General features: G+C 30.8%; 1 protein-coding gene across 1 annotated transcript in view; it reads left to right on the forward strand.

Moving 5' to 3' along the window:
* Positions 1-1,216: 1,216 nt before the first annotated feature.
* Positions 1,217-27,330, forward strand: part of LOC116775434 (uncharacterized) — a 46,031-nt gene continuing 19,917 nt past the window's right edge. The window contains exons 1-3 of the mRNA XM_061524462.1: positions 1,217-1,471; positions 23,874-23,955; positions 24,025-24,231. Of these exons, the coding sequence (XP_061380446.1) occupies positions 24,102-24,231 (130 nt within the window). The 5' untranslated portion in view covers positions 1,217-1,471; positions 23,874-23,955; positions 24,025-24,101. The remainder of the gene's footprint in view (positions 1,472-23,873; positions 23,956-24,024; positions 24,232-27,330) is intronic.

Genomic DNA, 27,330 nt, shown 5'->3' on the forward strand with positions numbered 1-27,330 from the left:
AAACTTGCATTAAAAGTGTATTTCGATGTTGATGTATTACTAAAACTAAAAATATGAGATGTTTACAAAAAGTGGCATCTAATATTGCACATATTTGAAAGTTTCATGTTAAAAGAAGAAAAATTTAAATTTTATACAAATCGGTACATTAAGGTGTTGGTAAATTGCTACTGATAAGACAGGTGAAGATTAGGAAGAGAAGTGAAGGAACCACGGGGTTCTGGTAAAAGGGAAAGGGATTTAAGGCTTCCGGCACACGTTGAGCGAGTAAAACAATGTTCACATCGATTTTCTATTAACTGTACTCTTACGTAACTTTAGATATTTGAAGAAAGGAATATAAAAACTGTAGACATTTTGTTACGACACAAGTGTTGTGTCAAAGACGATATCAGAAAAAAATCCCATAATATTGTTGTATTGTATAGAGTGATGGATAATAAAAATCGTATGGAATTAAGTAGTCATGAATTCGTCCAATATTAAACATACAATTGTAATAATAATAAGCATATTAGGCAGTATCAAGTGTATTGTTGAGTTCTCGAAACATTTCGTGACTGCACCGAATACCGCAGTCGGGTGGATATTAAATAATGTACAGATATTGTTGTTTTCAATTCGATAGCTGTTTTAATATTGATATATATATATGGTGTATATATGGAGTAAATATCTTGCACATTATATTAATTTTCATATTACAGATTGTGTTATATTATTAAGTAATTACATATTGACCGTTTTGGTTTGTATATATGTAATATTTTATTATTTGAAATATGGTAAAAAGTCTTCAGTCTTTATGAGTCCGAAAAGTTCGAATCTGAAAAAAGCGATAATGAATGTAGGTAGGTACCTACTTATGATTTGTACTATCGCTAACGAAAAGTGAAGGATATTTGTCCTTTGAAACATGAAAACCATCACAAACAGCTCTCCTAAGATTATTATTAGTTAAGTAAGTTCTAAGTAAATAATCACAATCGAAAGTTTATATTACAATAATGGGCTTAAAGAGAATATGATTTCATTCCAATCACAATAACTTTTAAAAAGTAAAACCTCAAACAATTTCTTTGGTTTTTTTTAAATTAATAAGTTGTTTTCCTCGCAGCACGACCTCATGCGAAATTATTCGCAATTTTAAGACGTAATATAAACTCTAGAGTCGCTGTTTTAAGTTTTAAGTCATTCACTGCTTGTGTTGTGTTCAGTGATCAGTCGACCTCGGGCTACTGAGAGGAATGGTTGTCAGGTAGCCATTTTGTATGTGTCAAACTTCGCGCCAAGTGTTGTGATTACAACTGTAATGTCACTCGTATAGTGCAACGAACGTATTTATCGTATGCAGATTTTATTGAAGTGTTTAATTATTAGATATTTTATTGTAGAGTTTCTTATAACATCTGTGATAAGTGAGTGCTTTTTTTCTTTAGCTTTTCATCTCATTGCCGGATGCGTTTTTTCGGTAAGTTTGTGTTACATCAAATTGTTTGAAGTTAAGTATGTATGAGTCGCCCGAAATCATTAATACATATGTATACGAATATTATGTAACATGTGTATATTAAAATAGTGATTTTATTATGAATAATATTGTCATTACACAATACCTTAATAGGTTCTCGCCGCGGTAACCTTTACGATCGGATTGAAAGTTAGCTGTGGGTTTATACATCATTTGTTCTTATTGACGTCATACTTAAAAACAAAACTTTATATTTACATTTTTATTATTCTTTTTGTTATTTAAAAAAAAAAAACTATCTCAACAAACCGGATTCTTATGTTTAACCAAAGCTTAATTAAAATGCATCACTACAGAAAATGCATATACAATAAATGGTATAATTTATATTATAACTAGATGTTTCTCGCGATATCTGTGTTGTATTAATATATTTACATAGTTGGTATGTGTAAGAGAATATTCATCACTGAAGTTATAAGATGGATAATCCTACAACTCTTCATGAAAAGACAATGTCTCAAGAATATAATTCAAGATTAGTCAAGTGTCTAAAGACATGAATTCAAACATAAGACTATATAATCAAATTGACTTGAATATAATTGAAATCTATCTATTTGCGACGCGAACAATCAACCTAAATAATTTTATTTACGTACACGATTAAAATTATCCTCGTGTGTTAAGAAATTGTGATTTAAATCATTAATATTTTAGTCGATTAAATGTGATATAAAATAATACCGAGTACGCTGTATAAGTGAGTTGTCAACTGAGTCTTACCTTAGTTATTTTTAATGATTTTAGTTATTCGACTCGAAAAAACAGTCTTGAATGCACCAATTTAATAATCAATTTATATGTTTATTCCATGACATTATGAATTAATTAGTTGCGCTTTGAAAAAAATAAATTTAATAATTCGTTTACAGTAATTTTTATAACGTCGCTATAGAATTGTTAGCCTTAGCTAATTGTGATGTGTGCGAATAGCACATATAAATAATATATGGGAATGTAAACTAGTTTGAGTGCGTATTGATGTTGGAATTAGGTACATTTCAGAACTTATATTTTAAAGTGTTTTTTTTGTCGTGATGTTGAGTTAAATAGTTATTAAAACCGTTATAAAACATATTATATGTAGATATTAAATGATATAATTACCGTCGATTCTGTCCAAGGTAACTTGAATATGTCAGAGGCTATGGCATTTCACTCGCACAGATGTATGCGGAAACAATCGATTTATTGATGTAAAAAGTTTTTTTTTTTGCAAAAAAATAATAATAATAAATAAATAAATATAAAATATTTCCTCGTTTCTCTCAATTGTTATGGATTTTTGGCTCGTTTTAAATACAAACAGTTATATAATGAATAGTTTTCTTCTGTTTTGTGTATGCGTAATAAAATTATTATAGCGATTACTGTATATTTCTTGGATCTTATATGTCCATGTGATAATGAATTATTAATATATCTACAATAAAGTTAATAAGAATGACGTCAAACATCCCACACCGCTCGCACCCGCGACGTTAACGAGACGTACTTATATGGGGATACGATTGATCATATTGGCACTCAGTTTTAAAATTTAGAAAAAGTTTAATATATATTATGTTTTAATATAAAAAAGGCAATTTTCATATAATTCAAGTTTAGAATATTGTTATCTTCTCTTCAATGATAATCATTAATCCTATACAAGAAAATAACAATCGACATTTTTGTCTAACATTGTCAGTTGGGGCTACTTAATAGTGTGAAGACAGTAATTGGATTAGGTTTAATTCGATTAATAATATTATGTTTACATTACAGACGGCCAGATATTATTTATATAGTGTAGACCTATTTGTAGTATTTATGAAATTTGTAACGAATAAAGTTCTTTACTTTCCGATTAAAATAGTAAGGTACATTTGGTTTTTATTGTGTCTATATACCCGACAGTATCGCCCCTCATTCTGATAAGAGATAATCTTTTCCCGTGCTGGATACTCTACTAGAATTTGAGCAATACTATTATTATATTATCTTATTTGTATCTATTTCTTATATTTTCTAAATCACATTAATAACAAAAACACAATAGTGCAGTCATGATCTGACCTTACGACTTGTATAGTACTAACAACTATAATGTATTGTTGTACAACCCCCGTCCGTGTAACATTGTATGACAAACAAACAAGTCTATCAGAAGGCGGCACCTGCAAGCGAAGGTCGTACCAACATTCACCGTGTATCTTAATCGAGAACTAGACCGTTTAATAAAGATCGAATTTATTAATGATCTATTGACTGTCTATGTATAATGACGTATCAATACAACTACTAAATAAATATTTTTTTTTTAAATTTCAAAGTACGATTTGAATTATAATAGAAAGTACCTATTTCAAACTGGCGATTAAATGAAACTTACATATTAAATATTAAGATCGTCATATTGTGAATAGTTTAGTATTATAAAAAAAATATATACAGGTTGTGATGGAAGTAAAAAATGACAAAACATCATCGCAACGAGACATCAAGTCAAGGACGCACTTTCTATTTTGAATTTCTTTGTAACGTAATGAGGATATTACGGTCAACAAAAAAATGTGCTTTCGAGATGATTATGTGAAGTAAATTTTGTATTATAAGGTTTTTTTTGATTAAACTATTATCGAGATGTCTAATGTTCATACCAATTCTCTATTGGAATAAGAGGAGGGCTAAATATGTTTATAGAGTGAATGAAATAGTTCCGGTGCTTTACAGACAATGACAGACATACACATTAACAAATATTCCGTACTATATAATAATAAGACAAGTGGAATGATGAAGTAGAATTTAAGTGACGAAATTATGTTGATTCTTATCACGGACCTAAAGTTAGAAGTACGTATGACCTTCAGCATTAGCGTTTTAGACACAATACCGAAAGTTAAATGATATTTGATTAATGAATTCAGATTTATACGAATATTCTCCAGCATATTTATGAATAAAACTCCGTACTGTACGTTTTACGTTAGACTATATAAAAAATATTAATTATGATTTTAATTAATTTCAACAAGTAAACAATAAAGTTGAAGTAAGCATTACTACGTGTTTTTTAATTTATTCTATATATGTTGGTTTATTACTGTACTACATCACGCTTAATTTAGTAAAGAAGCTTATTTGTGAGTTTACAAGAAAATTTGTTAACAAAGGTCAAGTGATCTCTGTTTTAGTACTGTGATATTATTTTGTAAATGTTTTTATCCTTTGAAGTTATTACTGAATGAGTTTTCCTTATGTATACAAATTTGGATGAAACCTTCTTAGAAAAACATTGTTTCCATGAACACACCAAGGTTAACGCTGTAAGATTAACGTTACCGACGCTATTATTTATAACATCCTGCTTTTAGAACACCATGTATAAGATCAGAAGATCTTTGTCTCTATACAAAATATTAATTAGTGAGATATTATTATTATAAATTAAGCATTACTTTATAACATAATATTATTTTTATTGTAGATCTTTTTTATAGTAAACTACATAATATGTATATAAATTTATTTGTCTTTTCTCCTTTCATTTTATACGCAAATCTTTAGCTTGTCCCTTCTCAGTGTTACATGTACATGTACATATATATATTAACAAAAACATATACCACTAACAAAAGATGACATTGTGACAGTTTTACGCAAACCAGTACATCCATTGTAAGGATCTCACGAGGTCTGTCGTGACGGAGTACAAAACGTCTCCGTGTCGTAACACCAGCCGCAGCCCGTATGGGTATGGAATAACATTTGTTGGAATGGTGTCACTTACTGCTGTATTTGATATAGATTTGAAACGCAGTACAAACAGATTTGAAACAAAATATGTTTTTCATACGATGGTAAAGAAAATTAAAGAAAATAAAGATATAATGACGTTTTTAAAAAAAAATGTTTTAAAATATATACTATCAGATTAAAAAGAGTATTTTAAATTAATACTAATTAGAGATGGTAGGTAGAGATGAAATCTCAGATAGATGATAAGCTCACTTTTTCCGTAAAAGCCTACCCCCTGTATTCTTGAACAACTTAAAATTCTTAGGTCTAATTTTTTATTGCTTTAAATGTTCCTTTAATCTCATTTTCGTTCAGAGAAGCTAAGAAAACACACACACAAACACACACACACACACGCGCACACGCACACGCACGCACATAACACAACCGTCATTTATTTCATTATATATAAATACATAACTATTAGTAAAGTTTCAACGTTTTAGCACACTAAGCTGCAAGTTAAACCGTTCCTTACTTCTTTTAACTTATATTTTATCCTGCTCACTATTTCATTAAAAAATAATACTAAAAATTTACAAATTTTTACTTTAAATCGGATAACTATAAGCTATAGTATCTAATTATTCTCATTTTTATGAATACGATACATAACTTTAAAACATAAATATAGCAACTGTTTTTCAATGGATGTCATTTTTTTTACTAATTTTGGCGTAATATCCATACAGCGCGTTGTTTTGTTTGAAATCAAAATCCGTTAAAATGCGACAATTATCCATGGCAGTCTACTTATGCCATAAAGCATGGCGTACGTGACAATATGTGCAATGCCATAGATAAGAAGCACCACGCTCTGAGACAGTGACACACATTACACTAAAAAAATAACATTTTTCTAATGTAGGACAACCCTATTTTACATATAAAATAAATTAAAGAAAGAATTGTTTTTATCTAAAACAGTTACGTCCACTTTGTTTTTAATAACGTAGTCTTTTGCTTGTATTTTATTTCCCTTGTATTAGCTGTAAAATATTTTCAGCGAAAAAAACAAAACTGTTTAATATAATAACGCGTTTTGTTTTTAATAGTAATAAAAATAATTTCTGTATAAATCAAAATAACTAACGTTCACATTCAGAGAAATATTTTTTTTTCTTCTTTAAGATCAATGTGTTGATAAAAAAGTACTGTAATTTTTGAAATTTTTCGGTCAAAGTGAAAAAATATTATCTCTATATAAAATACTCATATATGACCAATTCAATTCCCTCAAAGGATCTTCATTTTCTATATTATATCAATAAATTCCACATCATATGAGATCGTGTCTGAACAATGTACAAACGAGTCCAGCTCACACAAATGTCCTTTTTGATTTTTATACTAAGCTAAAAGAACCATAATTGAACCGTATAAGGGGAGACATGTCGTGTCCTAAATCCACACCCTTAGAACGCGTGCCCGTTAAGGTCACTTAACTACAGATTAATGTTAGCATGACACCCTTTTAAATGTCTTGATTTCAAACTGGTACTATTTTATATGACATAGAAATAAATTCTTAACTATCCATGTTAAATACAGGCGTTTCTTTCCAATAACTTTATATATGAAGGCGTAGTAAACATATTTACTGTATTTATGTCGTTAAAATGGTTTCTCGGGTTGCGTTACGTCATCAAATCTCCGCGCCCTGATTGGTCGGGATTGTCACCTTGACGCGGACACGAAGCGTTTGGTTTTTGCATTATTTAAAACGACTTGTGGGAAACGTTTAAGTGTCTTATAAATAACATGAATTTGATTTCATTTGTAATATTGTTTAACCGATAAGTTTGTATTTGCGTGATTCTAACTATTATTGATAATATTTTGTGTTCTGTCCAATATTATATTGACATTATATAAGATATGTGTCTTAATTTTCAGTATAATAGAGGTTTTACCATCGTTTTCATTACTCGAACTCCTTATAGAGACTGTGATATAATAATTGGCAGTTCAATTCCTTAACAACGTAACAAACAGCGCTTTCTTCGCCGACCAATGAAGACGGTTCTTCCTGATTCACGACCTTTAACGAGTCCTATTTATATAAACTGTAAAGTTAGCAAACGTACTAAGATCTTTTTATTGGGTCTCTCTGTTCAAATAAGGAATTCGTTCTGAATATCCATGGAAACTTTCTGGTTCTTGTAGTCTTGGACGTTGAATTTCTCATAATGAGATGGACTTGGTTCTTGGACGCGTTATTAAATACAAAAGCAAGTTCAATGATCCGAGTAAGGATTTTGTAAGTGCTTTGAAAGGCAAATGATACTCCAATATCTAATAAATTATTTGTCCTCTCTCCAACCAGGTCAATACCTTGACGTGCAGCGCAGGTTTAATTTCTTCTCGACCCAAAAAATGACCAGATAATTTACTTATATTACATATTTTCGTTATCTTGAACGCAACAAAAAAATTCTTATGTGTTACATAAATACATATTTACAAACTGTCACACGTTTAATTTGTTAAGGACCGTTAATTTAAATGATTCCATACAAAATGTTTAATCCACAATATAGAGGGATCATGTTGCGTGGGCGCAAGGCTGTGACGTCACGCGGCCGAGCCATTTGTAAGTGACGAAGGATTTCCGCAACTTATTTATGTATTAACAAGCAAAAATATACCCACTTATATATCATGTTTCTTATATCGAGCTGTCTTAAAACTTTTTCTAAATTAAGTTTGGAATTATGTTATATTAATGTGCTAGAATCGATATTGAAGTAATTTGTTTATATTTTTAGGTTTTCTTTAAATATAAACTGGCGATTGGCTATCGCTTGACCATAATACCTGTTGGTAGTAAGTAAATGTTGCGATAAACCTTAGTAATAGCTTCTTCTGTCTTGTCTTGAAGATACCTAGTTTGTGGGTTCAAGGAAACAGATGCAGGCAAACTGTTCAGATCACTGTGAAACTTTTATTGGCTACCCTTGTTTAACAGTGTAGGTGATATATATTCCTAGTATTGTTACTTAGGTTCACACAAAGAATAAACTTCTAGAATGAATCGGATTTTCCGTTGCTAGTTTTTCACATGATAATAATTCCGCTTATAGTTTAGAACATAAAAATATTTATCAGACAAAGAGCCGCTATTATTACTATTATATATTAACAACTTCTGACCTGTTCACTCTTTGTTTCAATTATCGTGTTATCGGTCGAATCTCTAAGTGGTCATTGTATGGCTCGTTATATGACTCCATGTACATGTATAGTATAGTTAATGCATCTCATTAAGAGACTGTTGCCGCTCGTCATCAGCATGCATACCTTGCTCCAGGATGTCGTGGAGCTGTCAATGTCCATACATAGATTGTAAATAGTTCATCAGTGACAAAGCCTTTAAAGGCACACCGTGCAGACAATGAAGTTGTACTATACATTGCCCTTATCAATAAAAGGCTTTCAACATTACAACAATATTGAGCTAATTAATTGATAAATGATATATACATATAATATATATGCGTGTCATCATTTTTATTTGTTTATTTTGATACCGCTCATGAGAGTCTGACTTGATGATGATAGGGCTACCTCAAGACAATGTCTTTTCCATTAAAGTAATTTTGGAAATCAGCGTATAATCGCAGGAGTCACAGCTTAATAAACATGTCGTCGAATTGAGAACATCCTCCTTATTGATGTCGGTTAAAGAGTAACCTAGTAACTCATTTTCACAATGACTTAAATCATGGAAAAGACCCGGTCAAAATCTCTCCAGCTGTTTCAAAAATAGTAAGAAAAAAAAGTGTTTAAATTTCATTTTTAATGTAGGTATCGTGTACACTTGGATAAGCATTAAATGAATATTATATATACTAGGTCCCAGCCCCGGCTTCGCACGGGCACTTTACAAAAAAATTAAAATAGCCTTTAATTTTGAGAATTATTTAACTTATATTATGATAACTTTCAAATGGCACGCCCGATTTAAATGATTAAAAAAGATTTAATTTATAGATACTGATGTAGGCTTGAAAACGAAGTCATGAGATCTAAGACTTTCGCGAGTTTTATTCATTTAAATGAAACTAACAGTGATCACGGTTGCTGAAAAGTAACCGAAACGTCGGGAGTATGAAGTTTTTACAAAAATAAACCACGCGTAGTTTATCCGAAAAATATTAGTTTCATTTAATTGAAAACGAAGTAGTTTATTTTAATAAGACTTAATACCGTATTTTTATGTAAATAGCTTTCCAATAAACGCTTTAGGCATGCCAATTATTAAAAGTTGTAAAATGGATATAGTATGTTATTCTTAAGGTATAGACATATGCCACCGCGGACTTTTCTATAGACCTATATAAGATACACAATTCCACCATATATTATTTTGTTATATCTCAAAGACTTTAGGCAGCGTTTTCGTTCAAGGCTATCAGAAGGCTCATGTTTTCCAGACATCTTCAATAAATGTCGTTAATGTACACCAAGCAAATACAAAAACTTAACAAATAATATACTAAAACCTTCCTCGAGAATCACGTTATCGAGTGGTGATAACTGTTTGGTAATCGGTATAGTAGTTTTTCCGTTAATCGCGAACAGACAGATATATATGACGTCACAAAATACTTTTGTTTATTAAAATTCAGCCTTAAGTTCAGTATTAACTTTGTTACAGAACATACCTACTGAACGGTCCTTCCTCGTGCTTTGCCTTCGACCAAAATTAACAAATTATTAAATGAATTAACTGTTATGAAGTCACGTTTCGTAGAGATTATTAGTTTCTATAAAAACCGACTCACAAAATATACTGAAAGTAAACAAAATGAATTGACTGTCGGTAAAATCTTTCTATTATGTAATATGTTATACTAGCTGCTGCCCGCGGCCTCATACGTTTAGAGGTGGAAAATATGTAAACTTAGTATAGGATGGAAATTTACGTACATCACGTTATAATAAGAGTTTAATTTAAGCTGGGACAGGGCACGAAAAATAATTTTTCATAAGACGATAACTATGCTCAGTTTTCGTCATAGTTCTCATCGATGTCCCAGTGCAGCGTCAAGAAACAAAAGAAACGAACTCCTCACAGCATATAATATTGTAAATAATATTTTAAAAGTAACAAGGCCTTTAGAAAGATGCTATACGGTTTGAGGTCCGTCGTGACAAGTCTTGTAACAGGACAGAGGATGACCTTGACAGACTGACAGCGGCCACGGGGTCAAAGTTAAACATGTAATAACTTAAATAATAAAGTGACACAAAGATCACAGTTACGAACACATTGGTACGGCTCGGTCTACCAATAAGATGTTTTAATTATATATGACACGATAGCTTAAAGGCTAACACAGCTGGTCCGCGGTATTCAAATGTATCCGGTTTAAATCCTATGCGATTCACACAATATTTCTCTTTGAATTTTCTATACTCGACGTTTCTTTAGCACGCAAAATTTAAAGACAGGAGCATAATTTTAAGTAAATATATATGTAAATAAGCTTGATACGAACCGTACAATGATAATTAATGTATTTATTCTTATATATTAATAATATGATATCATTTTTATCATTATAGATAATTGCAATATCTAATTATATCGGTAAATAGTGTATAGTTTCAAACAAAGCGTCGTTATTGTCTCAAGTAAAGAAGTTATAACAGAGACTGTCATGCGAGCACTAAGTATTACGTGCAACCTTGGATACATTTTCCCCATGAATGGTTGTGTCAAGTGACGATCAGGACTTGTTACTTTACACATTTATAACACATGTATTACTATAATAATGTATAAGAAAAGCAATTTTTTTGATTAAACCTTGAATATTGTACTAAAACCGTGTACTCAGGTCTAAAATCTGGTGAAGCTATGGACAAATTATTATATTTTCCTTTGTCTATCTCTAGTTAATAAGAAACGTATATTTGGAAATTCAGTCTCTGTCAATAGATTTTATTTATTTTATATAAGATATTATGAGACATTACAAGACGGTTCTCACTTTCGCGATAAGGTCACCTTTAGTATGGGTTTTGCTTTTACATGGACAATGAAAATTACGAACGATAATTTTTTTTAGTGTAAGTGTATGAAATACATACTTCTTAAATTAAACATCAAACTAAAGATAAATCATTAAAGTTTTCAAGCCGACTTGCGATTCTAAAGTTGAATTAATTCTGTTAAAATTTTGTTGGTAATAAAAAAAACTAATGAACAATCCTCTAAGGAGGTGATGAACTCCACTATGCCAAGCATATGACTCTTATTAAACAGACATATTATAACGATCTTGATTTGATTATCAAATAAATTATCATATTGAAAATTTTCAGAAAGTGGTACGCGGTGAAGTGGGAGCGAGAGGTATAACAGCTAAATCTGTCTACAACCTTCTAAAAGAATTGGGCCTGACCAGAACTAACATCTATTCATACTTAGAAGGTACTTCGAAGGCAGCTCTAGTAGGTTCGTTTCAAATTTGATTAGGTAGAGAGAGGAGTTTAGACAGTGGAGATGAGCGTTTACCGCGCGTTATATAGGGGCCTCTTAAACCTACACCTGGGTCGCAAGTCTCACTCACAGTTGAAACTTCTCTCCCTGCAACGCAATGGACCCCGCACCAGGACGTCGAATACATGGAATGCTGAGAAGTTTCATCTCAGTTAGGTTAGGAAGTAACTACTAAACCTCAGTTTTACTAAATAAATTATTTATTTTTACTGCAGAACATTCACGATTTTGATTTTTTTTCAATCAATTTCTAATTTACAAGCTGTTTTAGCTTCAATGGGACTTTAATATTTATATATGCTATCAATTCGGGTTTGAGTTCCTCAAAAAGGTCTTTTGTTTGGAGATATTAAATATTAATTTATGTCATACATATAATATATAGTGTTATACTCTAAGTTATGACCCTTGTTTTACAGTCGTCTATAGTTTGTGAATGTCTTATTAGTTGTAAATTTCATATTGTTCCTGATACTCACTTTATCACACACACGTTCATACACACGTCATCTTGAAATTAAATTAAATTATTGCGTTTTAATTACTGTTCGTTAAAATAGTTTGTCATAATTGTGACAATAATATGAAAAATATGTTGGACAAGTTGTTATTAGTTTATTATTTAAAGACACAACAAAGAAAAAAACGGTATATATTTTTCTATGGAGTCTAAAACAGCAAGTTTTATGACCGCTACAACTCATAGAAATGCAAAATATTGCAACAAGCTCGATATAAACAAGAAACTAAGTAGAAATTAATTCGTTCTAAATATAAGTGCTCTTTCTTATAAATTTGAACACAATAATTATAACAAGATAGTAAGCTCGTTTGTCACGTTAAGTAAATTATCTTCGATAATTATGATTACGTCTTAAAAGAAATACCGTCAAATCAATTAACGTAATAAAAGGTAACAGATAAAATATTAAACTTTAGTTAAAAATATTCGTTTCAAACGGAACATGATTGATTTGTCCATAATATTGGAATGTATTATTTTTTTTAGGTGCTACGTATATTTTTTATTAAAGTGTGTTAAAACAATACATATAGTAATCTGTGTCAAAGGCGTTTGATTTTAAATAACCTATATACAACTGCAGCTCCATCTGCCGGGCTGATTTGTTAATTTAGATCGCTTGGGGGTCCCTCCGTTTCAGCTTTCTGTGATATGTATATGACATATGTAATGTTTGTATCGAACTATCGTTAGTGTAATGTTTATTATGTGTCAGTGATCCAACACATGACGCGTAGACATGAATATTGAACGGCCACAACAATGACGACGCTATAACGAATCGTCTTTGAATAAAACAAAAGAACGCACATTTAAAGATTTTACGCTTCTCCAGTAATACCACTCACAGATATTAATACATAATTGCATGATAGTTGTTTACTGTGACTCCACACGAATTTCACGCTCAAACAAATAAAACATTGATTAAGCTAACTTCGTTTTATAGAGTTAAAGTTACGGAGTTGTTTCTCTTGATAACGGCGTCTTCTCTACACAACAGTTCACGCGGCACATTTGTCTACAATCCCTCTTATACGTTTACATTAGAGTATATTTGCGTTTATAGTCCTTAGAATTTGTTTCGATGCCTTCAAACAGTGTTTTTAACCTAATCGATAAACGAGAGCTATTACAAATCAATTGACATGTACATTTGAACCGATTTAACTTATTTTATTGTCAAATTTGTTTCTTCAGTTCGACGGAAGGTTTTTTAGTTTCCACTTGTCTATAGCTGCTAGATCTATTGGTTTTGACAGCGTCACCGGGAGGGGACGAAAAAAATTATTAAACATTGCCTTCACATAAATTGGTTATTACATAATGAGGTCAGATACAAGAAAGTAATCTTCCGTAAAGTACATTAAAGTTGTTATAAATGATCGACTTGCATCGTACTTATTTAAACTCTACACAACAGTTTGCATTCATACTATAGAGTATAGGTAACTGTACTGAATAATGCAGAACCAATACTATATTTAATTAATATAGCATTCTGTTTAATTGTAATCAAACCTATTTATAGATGATCTAACTGGGAAAAACAGAAAACAACACCCAGATTTGTTTGACTACAGATTATGTTTTTAATTAAGTAATTAAAAATTTCACTGTATCTCACTCTTATAGTTTTATTACCGAGGTTATGATATCTTAACTTTCTTCCTGACCTCATCTACATCCAGGCTAATAGATTATCTTTATCTTTTAAGATTTTCAGTGGCACACTTATTAAGTATATATTTTGCATCGAGTTTTAATTAACTGTTGCCCAACTATAACTCCACTCGAACAGAATTTTGTAATATGGATTGAATTGAGCAATTTACTTGAGAATGTTATAACGTTGTAGGAAAATTTAAATAATTCTCATATAAAATTTCAATAACTGAACGAATTTAGCTCTCTGTAAAGGCTTTTGATGTTATTAATAGACTAAAATGATTATTAGGGTTGACAATTCATGTTTCTTTTTTTATTTATATTCTTTGTCAAAATTAATTAAGTGGTTAAATAATATTGTATTTGAAGATTATCTAGCGATGTCGTTTAAGACCGATAAATTTTATTTTTATGTACATTGAGGTAACCCTATATATTGACCTTGGAAAGTCGATTGTAAGCCGATTCTGTTAGACGATAATGAGTTGGACAGAAACGACAGCTGAATAAAAGAGACTTGTATATAAACGATCATTTATATTATAAATTATGAAAGTTTCCAAACCATTATCTTTACTATGCGTTCGTATCTAGGACCTAAACGCGGACAGTAACGAGGTTAGCCATTCGTAAATCATACTTGCATAAGTGTAAGCCTGTCCCAATAAATACATTTAGAATTTTCGTCTAACATAAATTTCAATCATTGTATGTCGTCCCATAAAATACAATATACACAGCGACATATCTTTAAAAACGTAACAGTCACTTATAATTATATCTCTTATATGACATATAAGATTGCATCGAATAATTATTTTTAGGATCGGTTTTTTTTTTATCTTGACATTTAAATTGGCGGGAAGTTAAAGGACATTTGCCAGTCTAATACAATCGCGTACCGGTTATTGTGATCTAATTAAACAACACTATTATTGTGACATTTTATTAGACAGAAATATAAATATGTTCTAATTTTAAATGTCTCACTTGCATCGATCTTTCGAAGCCTCTAAGAGCCTGGTGGATTGATACGTTTTATAATAGTTGCGTACTTATCTCATTGTATAGTATTAAAAATAAATTTAATTCAGTATTTAGCAGGAAAATGTAACAAAACGTACACACATCTATAGTGTCTCATATTAGTAACATTACTAGGATTTTTCTGGTGTGCACTTCTAATATTTAGGCAAAAACATTTGATTACTAGAGTTACATTATTTGAATGGAAATTTTTTTGAGTTTTCATTACATTATATAAAAAAAGTTCATTTATTTACTCAATTAATTATATATATATGATAAAGAACAACGTGCGAATGAAGTCAGGAGTTAGTCCGAATTTACATAGATCTTTATATAGGTCTTATCCTTATAAGATCACGGCCGCTTTAAAAATAAACCGCGTTAGAATAATGGTGATAACGTTTTTGGTCCTGGAGATTCGATGACCTTTAAAGGTCAATATTATTTACTTTAAAACTACAAAACTCACAGACCTATTGATATTTGTAATTCATTTACAATGTACTTAAGTTGGTTTTGTTTTATATTTGTTGGGTAATGACGCTTTCAAGGAGTTTTTGACGTCCGTTTAAGAAAATCACGTCTCTTTTGTCTTTTGTGGGTAGTAGGACCTGAACCTGGGGTTGTCGAAGGAAAATTATCTTACAACTTTAATATTTATTATATTTTGAAAACAAAATTATTTTTTTTTAATAACGTGGAAGGGACTTGTGTTAATTTCAATGAATCAAGACGAAAAAGTTTTGTTTGTCAATATGTTGCTGCTCTTCGTAAGCCAGAATGTGAAGCATAACTCAGGTTGTGCTGTAATTAGTTACAGCTTAATTTCTCTCACGATTCCAGTGCGAATGAAGCCATAGCATAAATTAAAAATACACAGCTTAATTTCTACGTAGCAAAGATCATGCTTATCCGCCTGTAATGTTTGGACCTTAGAAGGTTATACACATACCAACTACAGCCTTACACTATGTAGAATTAAGTGTTATAAGTCAAACACCAATCCCACATGTTAAATATCATTATCAATACTGTATAAGGCATCGCCCACGCGAATTTTTCACTATTTGAACTTCACGACGACAAGCCTTGGTCTTGAAGACAGACTTTGACACAATTGTACCGTCTTACAATTAAAAAAATTCAATTCAAAATCCATGTTTCATATTAGAATAAAGTTAAAAAATATAATAGAATAATATTGGTTGGATTAATTGAATATGTCGTATTAAATTTCTTTACAATAAATTAGTTATGTCAAATGATTCCGTCTTTAAAAGCTCAAAGTAATAAAATATTACCTTTTTGCATATTAATCATTTTAAATATGTTTTTTACTCAACATCCAAATGGACCGGTTTTTATAAGGTTGTTTTAATTCTGTCTCCGTTGTATATACGTGTATTCAATTTTTCAATAATTTATTATGTTATTTATATTAACATAATTACTTCGATAACTCTCTTCTCTCTCTCTTCTCTCCGACCTCGATCGATGGAAGAGGATTCTTGGCAGGAAAATTTAGAAGTAGATAGATATAAAAGATTTATTAAGTTGTTGTTCTCAGTACTTTGTAATTTTTATTTAGATCAAGACGCTGTAATTAGTTTCAATCATTATTTTTATAACATCTTCACATTTTATGTATCTTTACCTATGTTTTTTGATACACAAAATATAAGTTTTATTTTATCTTAAGACAAACGATCGCGGAAGTTGATTTTTAAAATTCTAAAGTTTTGTTTGAAATGTCAAAACCTCATTTATTGAAGAATTTGTTACGGTATGAATGTAAGTTTTATTTTATATAGAAGAATTTTTGTATTTGAATGATATTTCATACTAATGAAATTAACTTCTATAGTAAATTTCCAAGCGAAAAACTCGCTTAGTCTATTTAAATACAATATTTTTAATCTCTATATATACATGTAGATGGATCTTCCTTTATGAAGAACATGTGTTATCAATAAAAAAAACTATTAGGTACCTATATGATTGATTGCAAGCCGCTTTTGAATTGATGTTCTTACATTTTCTCGCTACTCATCATAAAAACTTCTGTATTGAATTCATCCAAATGTATGTTTTAAATATATTTTATATTTGAATTCCGCGAAGGTCTAAGACAAGAGTTATTGCCTCTGCGTGAGAAACGCGATTATTAAGCTGACAAAGTCTTAATCGCAAAATATATGAATAACATTAAAAAAAATATAAAAAAATACAAGTATCATACGTTACATACATATTAAATAACAGGTTTTTATTAAAAAATATATAATGTGTTATTATCTCCGAGACATTTCCGTTCTAAATCTACAATGTTACGTAATATACATCAAACGCTTTACGTCCAAATATAATTATTATAAAAATATATTTGAAACAATTTTTTTTTTATTGCTCGTTAAAAATGCTTTAATTTATATGAAAACATATATATTCTATGTTTTATATGTATATGTTATGGGTGTCGCTGATTGGCCGCGACAGGTCGCTCTCCTTGGCAATAACGTCCGCAGGTGAATTGCCACCTGACCCTTATAATCTAAACAATAGAGCTGTTTGTGCAATGACCGGTTTGTTTATAAGATGTCATCGTATTAGATCTCGCTTGATCTAATTATAAATATGTTTTGTTTTGTTTGTATTGAGTGGGAAACTTATTGGACTTAGTTTTATTTGGTATTTATAAAAGGGTATTAAGTTATTATTTAGTTGTGTATATAAAAAATAAATTTGTTAAGGTTCATTTAGTTCAAACACAAAAATTTTGTCTCTTTCTATCTGTGGAATATCTCAAATATAGAAAAAGTGTGAAATTTTGTAAATATTTCGACTTATAATACAAAACAAAAGTTCATTATATTAGTCGGAAGTATATTTCTCGGAACTACCAATACTTTTTTTATCACAACCTTTATATATGTAACTTCAAGTACGTAGAAACTGAAGTTTTTAACGGCAACACAAGAATTCGACCAAAAATTTTAATTCATATTCTTGCGAAATAAATAATACATCGTAGTAGCTGTGTAATCGAATTGTGAATGAGCCAGCGACCTTGGAATACCAAAACCGGGATAAAAATTAAATATTTAATCATCACAAGTTAACATTGCGACCCACGGAAAAGTTACAACAAAATGGCGGACGTCCCAAAATGGAGCCGCAAGGTCCGAGACACCTTGGACCGAAAGGTTAATATGTAAAACTGCATCATTTAAAATTGATTTCAACTTACCGCTTCGAGAAATGTGAGCTTAATAAGAAGAGTATGTATGATCTAGCTTTATAAGGCTTAGTACATACTGATGTGTAGAATGGACTGTTTCATACGTGTGACTGTAAATAAAAACTTCTTGTTGTACACTTCTACTTTACAATAAAATTCCAATATTTAATAGTTATTTTATATATAAAGCAATCTTACAAAATTACGATGATTAATTTGGTTTTCTTGTATTAAGCTTACATTATAATATTAACGTAGGTTCTTAAAAAACGGGAAACGCTCCGTATGAAGTGTGAAGATGCAGACTTGGAGTAAGCATACTGATAACACAAAACCATAGTGTAGTGAAATTTTCGATATTACGAAGCAAAACATTATCTTAACAAAACAAAAACATATTTTTATTTAATAAACAATAATAATTTTAGTAATAAATAAATAGCTTTTTAATTTCTCACGAAGGAAAAATTATTACGTAATATGATAAGGGAGTCATTGTTACGGATTTCATTTCTTCTGTTCCAGGAAAAGGCTCACAGTAGGAAAATAATCCATTTAAAACATATATAAAGTATAAAGAAAAATTATTTGATATGATATAAAAAAAAATCAATTTATTTTCTCTTTAAATATACGACCAACATTTCTATAGCCTTCTTGAAAGCCTTAACATTTTTATTAACTACAAAGTTCTCTACATAAAGTATCTGTCTCTACGTATAGTTTCCTTCTATGAAATAAATGCCAATATGTATTTTAATGCTATTTCTTGATCCTGAAAGAATAATCATGTCGACATTTAAATTCTATCTACTTATCTTATTACGTACTATAAATCACGAGTGCACTGCCAGGTTTACCACTTAACCGACAGTATGATTGTAAGTTTTGTACGTTTATTGAATACCGATGGTTCGATCGTGAATTGTGTAATACTCCAGAGGTATATTTACGTATTACGTAACAGGATGTATACGTAATATATATATAAACAGTAATGAAGTATTTTAAATCTTAGTTATTGAATTCTATAGGTATCTAAGTAATCATTTATCTTTATTTTGAAAACTAAAAACTAGTTACAGCCCGCGACTGCGGGTCGATTACGGAATCACAATCCGAGAGAAATATATTGTGTTAAAACAATCTGTATTATGTTATCCAAACATCAGCGACACTTAGTTCGTGGCACGCGACTTAAGACTACACACCACTTACACCATGAACTGGGACAGTTAAGGTAATTAAGTTAAAAAGCCATTTTAATTCACTGATTTAGACACACATTATTGTGCCTTTAAGACGTTACTTCCATCATATTAACAGAATGTTAGATTTCCATAGCGATTCCAGTCAAGTTGCTAAAATTTATATTTAACAATTTTCATGTAAAGGGATCTAAGATTTTCGCGAGTATTCATTTAAATGAAACTAGTGTTATTCGGATTTACTACGCGGATTTTATTATTTAAAAACTACATAATCCCGACGTTTCGGTTACTTTGCTGCAACCGTGATCACGGGCAGACGAGGTGAAAGGTTTTCATGTAAAGGTTTATTAGGATGTGATCTTACGTCACCTTCAGCCCACGCGGATCCTGGTGACGTCACACGTGGACGAAGTGACGTCATCATCATACGAAGGATCCATTTCTCTCGTCAATAATAATGAATATGGAGCTCACGATTTCAAGCTACTTCAGTATTATATGTACATGTGTATGTTTGTTAGTTGATAGGCGTTAGAAGGAGTAAATGTATTTGCTTTAATTGGCTTAAATATTAATTTTGGTTCCGTCTTTCAAGGTCTTTATATAATAATATATAAGTTACGACAAACATTTAACCTGACAGTTTATTTTAAACATTGTGCCTTTACTTATAATACGAGTGTTATTGAAGTATAAGATGAAATTTATAAGAGAAAGGATAACCTGCTAGTGTGTAATGGTATTACAAATAGCGGAGAATGCGACCCAGCAACATATTATTAATACATTATATATTGTATACATAATGGCAATTATTAATATAATTATTTGCACTGTAATATTAATTTCATATATTTGTTTTTATGTACGTGAAGGCAGCTGAACTTATATACATATATACACACACAGATTGACAAACACACGTACCGTAAAACTATATATATATATACATACAATATATATATATATAGTTATAGTATATAGTATAGTTTTACGGTACGTGTGTATGTCTATACTATATATATATATATATTTTGTTTTACGGTGCGTGTGTATGTCACTGAACTCCTTCTAAACGGCTGGACCGATTTGAATGAAATACGCTGTGTAACATTTGCGATTAACCCCAAATCCTATCTAAGTTATTAAAACTGAAAAGGCTGCAACGTAGCCTACTATATCTATGTATTGTATAAACATACTTTATAAATATCTATCTGAGCGCAACTGTAATGTTCACGTTAACGGAGTCGCGCGTAATAACTAGGTATTTATAAAAATTAAGTAAAAATGACAGCAAATATTGTCTTAGGGAGATTGAGGTTGCAGGATGCACGGGTAGCGATTGATAATGCTTGTATTCTCGGTGATAAGTGAACGGAAATATATTTATTCTAATGAAGACAGAATTAACTAAAATCAAAAAATAAATCATACAATAAAAGTTAAGTGAATCTTTCCACATCTAAAGGTTTTGATAAGTTTTGTATAATGTTTTCAACTTTATTCACAACTTATAGATTTCTTCAATTTATAAAAAGTATTATTGAAGTCGTTTTATACATATAAATTTATTAATATAAATATACAAAATATAAGTTACGAATTAGTAATAGTAACTTGGCAATAGACAACCAACAGTGGACTTCACCAGCACCTGTTGTCAGTAACCTTAACACCAGTTTGCACTGTCAAACGGTTCGTTGCAAGTTTATGAATCCTTGCAATAATGTCAAAGTAGGTAATATCTTATATTTAAAACGCTCCGTATGTAGTCGGACGCTGTACTCGTGGTAACTATTCGGATGTGTGTCGTAACCTGGCGACCATACTAACGTTGCGATAGTAAACTGGTTTGTTTGGACAATTTTTTTTTAATAAGAAACAAAAAATCTTAATACTGGATATTCCAATCAGGTCGAATGATTAAATAACAGATTTGCAATTGAACGGAATTTATGAACTAGCAGCAGCGTGCGGTTTCGCACGGGTCTTTAAAATAGCTTCATAGAGACATTAATAATTGGATTAAAAAATATATGGCACCTGTAGTGTGGGTTGCGTAATGTCTTATAAAGTATTACGGCGTGTTACTACAGGAAGGAATGTAGGTTCGTCTATACGTTACATATATATGAAAAACATTCACTGGTCCTTGCGAAAGCTAAACATATGTACATTATTGTTTTTGTGTTTGTAACATTTTAACAATTTCTTTGAACGGCGCTGGATAACATTTTTGTACTCTTAATGAGATCTAAGACTTTCGCGATTATTCATTCAAATGAAACTAATATTTTCCGGATAGCTACGCGTATTTTATTATTTTAAAAACTACATACTCCCGACGCTTAAGTTACTTTTCAGCAACCGTGATCACGGGCAGACTAGATGTCATCTCGTCTGCTCGTGATAAATATTTTATTTAATTTATATCTTTGTACTCTATTTAATAAGATACAAATGTTATGTTACATAGAAGAAGCATATATATGTTGTTTAAATTATTTTCTAACTCTATCTTGGTGCTTAGTAATAGCCTTAAGACATACAAACTGGTTAGCAGTTTATTTTACGGAACACTACCTTTCTCTTACAATACATTCGGTTAACTAAATCACAGCTGATGCAACTATTACAGAAATGCAGAGAGCATTCACGTTGAGACTTGTGATAAGCATCTCATACATTAGCTAGTGACGTGAATGATGTATTACTTATCGATATTACAAGATGCTTTTGATGTATTTGACAGATTTAAGTATCATACAAATGAAATGTAAATAATATAAGAAGAGTAAGTACCGCCTTTATTATTTGAAGAATTGTTATTCTCCTTCTAGGTTTGTAGCTGTCGATATTTTAAGCGTGAGTTTTATCGAAAGTCTGATTGGGAAAGAATCATTGAAAAATATTTTTTTTTTAATAAATAATTTAGGAAACAAGCAATAAACTTTAAGTATTTCGAGAGCTTTATCTTTAGGGAGTTCAGTAAAATTTTGTTGGTGTAACTAACTTCCAGCTGACAACCCTATCTCTACTTGATCGGACTATCATGTTTTTATTGATACGTTATAATTGCTTTTTTTAATTCAATGATCCGTTCCAATCTGTTTGAGGTAACGGAACCCTATTTAATTCTGCAGTCTATTTAATCAATCATGAAATAATAGAGATTCCATAGCATTATATTTAATCAATCAATCATACAACCAAATAAATATTATTCAAAATAAAAACATTGCAATCAAACTTTTAATTTATTTATCTTGATCTTTATACAACTGATCTATTTAAAATATTACAGTTTTTGTCAAAATTATCTTCGAACCATAGGAGAGGTAAACAGCATATGAAAGTTACGTCTATGACTTACAAAAAATCATGAATATCAATATTTATAACCGTACTTCACAGAGCGAGGACGTTGTAGTTCTTTTTATCTATGGAGGGATTTTGATTTCTGATCATTCATATCATCATGTTATGCTTGAAATAAATAATAATAACGTATCTATATAAATAAAAATGTTAAGGTGGTTTGTGCTTCAAAAACTCAAAATGCTCTGCACTGACAGCTGAAATTTTGACACGATATGCAACACGTCTCAAGGATTTCTTTTTATCTATTTTTCACGACACTAACCTACCCCTAAGTGCGCTAGTAACCAACCAAAACTCTGCAATGACAAGACTCGCAGTTAAAAAATTAATGAACAACATAGTGGACGCAACAATATCAACGTGGCCTTTCAAAGGTGAAGATGTCCTCATTTTCGTATTGCCATGATCCCGACCGATACACCATTTCAATATAAAAAAGTGCAATTCCTAATCAGCAGTTACAATTAACAAAGCTCAAGGTCAACCTTTAGAAACGCGTGGTTTAGATTTGGATGTAGAATGCTTTCCACATGGACAATTGTATGTAGCGTGTTCCCGTGTTGGAAAACCAAATAGCATCTATATTAACACAAACTACGGGAAAACAAAAAAACTATTCTGTACCCACAAGTATAGAAAAAATGAACTACAATAAAACGTATGCTGTCTTTTGTTGTTCATTTCTCACCCTCGCAAATGCGGCGAAGCTTTGCCGGGCACTGCTAGTATATATATATATATATACACTTCTAGATTTTATATATTATGAAGATACTACACCAAAAACTTCTTCTAAAGCCGCCTGACGTCTAAAATATGAAAAGATTTAAATCTTCCTTTACCTATTAACTGAATCATTTTTACTTGATATTAATACACTAATGTTTGTTACATACAAGTAACTCATACATGCAGACGTCTTATTCATAGAAAAATACGCGATAATATTACAAATATATAAGAATATTGACAAGTAAATTTATATGTTGCAGAATATTATGCGGCTCCGAACTACACACTAGAAGAATTGGCGAAATACAAATGGGCGTTACGATAAAAAACCATCTCTAGGAGGTAAGAAGTTTAATACACATGTAGAATACACATACACGAACAGTGCGTTACATAAGTTACCGTTTACAGATAAATATATCGATGAAAATATTATAATCGATACAAAAAACTATCGAGGTACCAAGCTGCGGGTACCTCACTAACCGATGTCCAATGAAACATATGTGAAGAACGCTCAGAGCGATGTAGCACCGAAAGAGAAAGAGAAAGAAAAAGAAAAAGAGGGTAAACAGAGATCTGTGTCGTTTAACAGAGACGTTCACGTTAAACGTTTCGGTGAGTCACACGTCACGCATTCTGTCTATATATCTGTCCATTTGCTTGACATTCAGGAATATAAGGAGTTTTTATATATATTGTATGACACATAATGAAACACGTAACCATACATTTACTAATGCTCCGACACAAGAAGACGTTATTCCTGCATAAACGAAATGTTTTAATTTAAATACCTTTTGAGATTGTGTAAATACATTATATAATAATAGTTTTCACTTCCAATTAATTTTATATATTATGTAATGTGGACGATCGCGTATTAATTGGTTTATTTGAATATATATTAATGTAGAGATAATGTTTATATGTTATCAAGCTAATGGACTGATGAGTAAATGCGCTGAACTCGAAGGACTTAACCGACTAATACGTAAAAAAATCAATGAACATCTCTTAACTAACTTACACTAATAATATATATGTAGATGTACCGTATACTGCATGGAAAAGCTGTCTGTGTGTCGGCAGAATGTTATATGATATAAATATTAAATAAGTATATAATATAATAAAATGGGAACATAAAATAAATTAAAAAATATATGGGATGTTATTCATATATGATATATTTAAACAGTCATGACGAATGCTATTTTAATACCAACGCCAAATAAAGGAAACATATATATATATTTATATATATATCAACAAAATCCAATATCCTGTTTTACAAGGAGCCGGCCAGCGTGTGTTGTGATCTTTATTTAAGTGACATTAAGAGATGGCCTTTATAGTTATAAAAAAGTATAATAAGATACATAACCACTTAATGCGATCTAAGATTTTCGCGAGTTTTATTCATTTAAATGAAACTAATATTTTTCGGATAAACTACGCGTGATTTATTTTTGTAAAAAACTACATACTCCCGACGTTTCGGTTACTTTTCAGCAACCGTGATCACGGGCAGACGAGAAGCGTAGTTTATCCGAAAAATATTAGTCTCATTCAAATATATAAACACTTGTTTAAAGGATAAACTAATTGTGTTGATTTCACAGAACATCGATAAACTAATAAAAAATTTGAAACACGTTGAACAGAGTAAGATAATGTGTGTTTTGCATTGATTGATGACTTTGATAATGCTAACGAAGATGTGTGGCTATCAGCAAATCGAGACAAAGCTGCTATACGTTTCTTTGTATAGTTTTGTACTTACTTAAATACAGTTCTCAGTATCATTTAGTTCTTAATATTCGAAAAAAATATTTCGCGAAGATATGGACAGGCAACCGGAGGTTCCAGGAAAACTACGAAACTTACTTATATGTATTATTATAAAAATTACATATTAAAACTTATAACCTCCTTAGACAATATGATTGCAGCGATGTTAGGGTAGCAATCCCATTCCATAGCTTGTGTGGTATCATGAATCTTCTGGTTCACACGGCTTGGTGCTCGTTCCGCGGAGTCAGCGGCGTCGCTCGTTATATGATATTTTATCCATACAACGATGTTGCCCCGGCGATGTTCATTTATTTTATAATATGTAGCGCGTACGTAACAAGGTGTTAAATATTTTTATAAGATTTTATTGTTTTTATGATGTAAAAATATACCAAATAACAGAGCTAATGTGGGAACTATAAAATCTGTTGTCAAGGATTCGTATCTGGCACAATGACCTTGAGTGTGGACAGGACGTCCACCAGAGAAACCATCTCCAATACACTTTTACTTTTCATCCTCATTGACTTACAAATGGCGTTTTTTTTATTAACATGATAACATCCTTATATAATCCTTCCTTCTATAAGTTATTGTTAATACATATGCATCGTTAATATTAATTAATGTTGTGTTAAAATTTCTATTTATTACATTTATTTAATGATTTCAATAGCTCAGTAAAGTCGGCTGTAGAGTATTATGCCGTGTACACCGAGAGCGGATTTGTCTCTGATATTTCAGTAGCTAAGTAAATATTACGAAACGACTTACGAAACTCAAACAAAACTTAACTACAAATCGTGATTTGTAATTTTAGTTCTGGAACCACTGAATTTGCATATTTGTATGACAGTCACGGCTAATATGCATAATTTCTGACGTTATTATATCTTATATACGATATGATAACAAAAATTATATCTCGACTGTAAATATATTCAAAGAAAACTATGTTGAAACTACGTATAATTCTATTGCTATTACACTTTTCTCGGTCAGCTTCATAAAAATTATCATATTTAAAAAAAGATCCCTTTTCAAAAGCTGTATATATGTAGAAATTAATTGGTAGCAACCCTTGAGAAGTGAAATTGTGAGGCAAGACACAAGAGCGAGTGTAACGAGGCGGTACACGTAAATCTGTCAGGTTACTAGCAATTACTTGTGTTATGTAAGTGTGTTCACATCAATCGATAGCCGGTGACATCATTAACTTGCAATACGTTACTTTAAATTTACATTTAAACACGAATTCGCTAAAATATACCAAAAGATGTAGGACATTCGAATTCTTTAAGAGATAACTAAATAGGATTTACGTTGCTTAAAGAATGTAAGCAGGATTTATAATATCGCTTAGCCATACCACACCATAGCTTTTGCTGATGAATAAATGTGTTAACCATAAAAAATAAAAGTATCGAAAATTATGTATTTACATTCAATATAAATAGACGAGACTATAGTACTGACTATATACTGACTGATGTCTATGACTGTCTATGTGACAAAGAAACCTTGTATCAATAGTACTTAGTAATATAATTATATAATGCTTACACATCCGATGAAAGGTAATTAATCAATAAAATCCTACTTAAACGTCAAATATAAAAGCGGTCCAAGGACAGCGCCCTGCGGTACTGATTGCATTACCAAGTAAAGTTGTCTGTGAGATTTCTTTATAGAGTCACTCAGTTGCCAAAAAAGGTCTGATATGATTGTACATACCAAATAGATGATATCTATAAAGCAAGACATTGACCTATTACAACCATTTGTAGACGCTGCACTGTCGAAAGCATCAGCCAAATTAGTGTGATTCTGAATTAATTTATTAGACTTTAATGTCTCGTTAATGAACAAAAAAACCTTGTCATCCGAATAGATTAGTTAGGTCGTTGCGTAATGTAGATA

The sequence above is a fragment of the Danaus plexippus genome, chromosome 25 (assembly GCF_018135715.1).
Source record: "Danaus plexippus chromosome 25, MEX_DaPlex, whole genome shotgun sequence".
Taxonomy (NCBI): Eukaryota; Metazoa; Arthropoda; class Insecta; order Lepidoptera; family Nymphalidae; genus Danaus; species Danaus plexippus.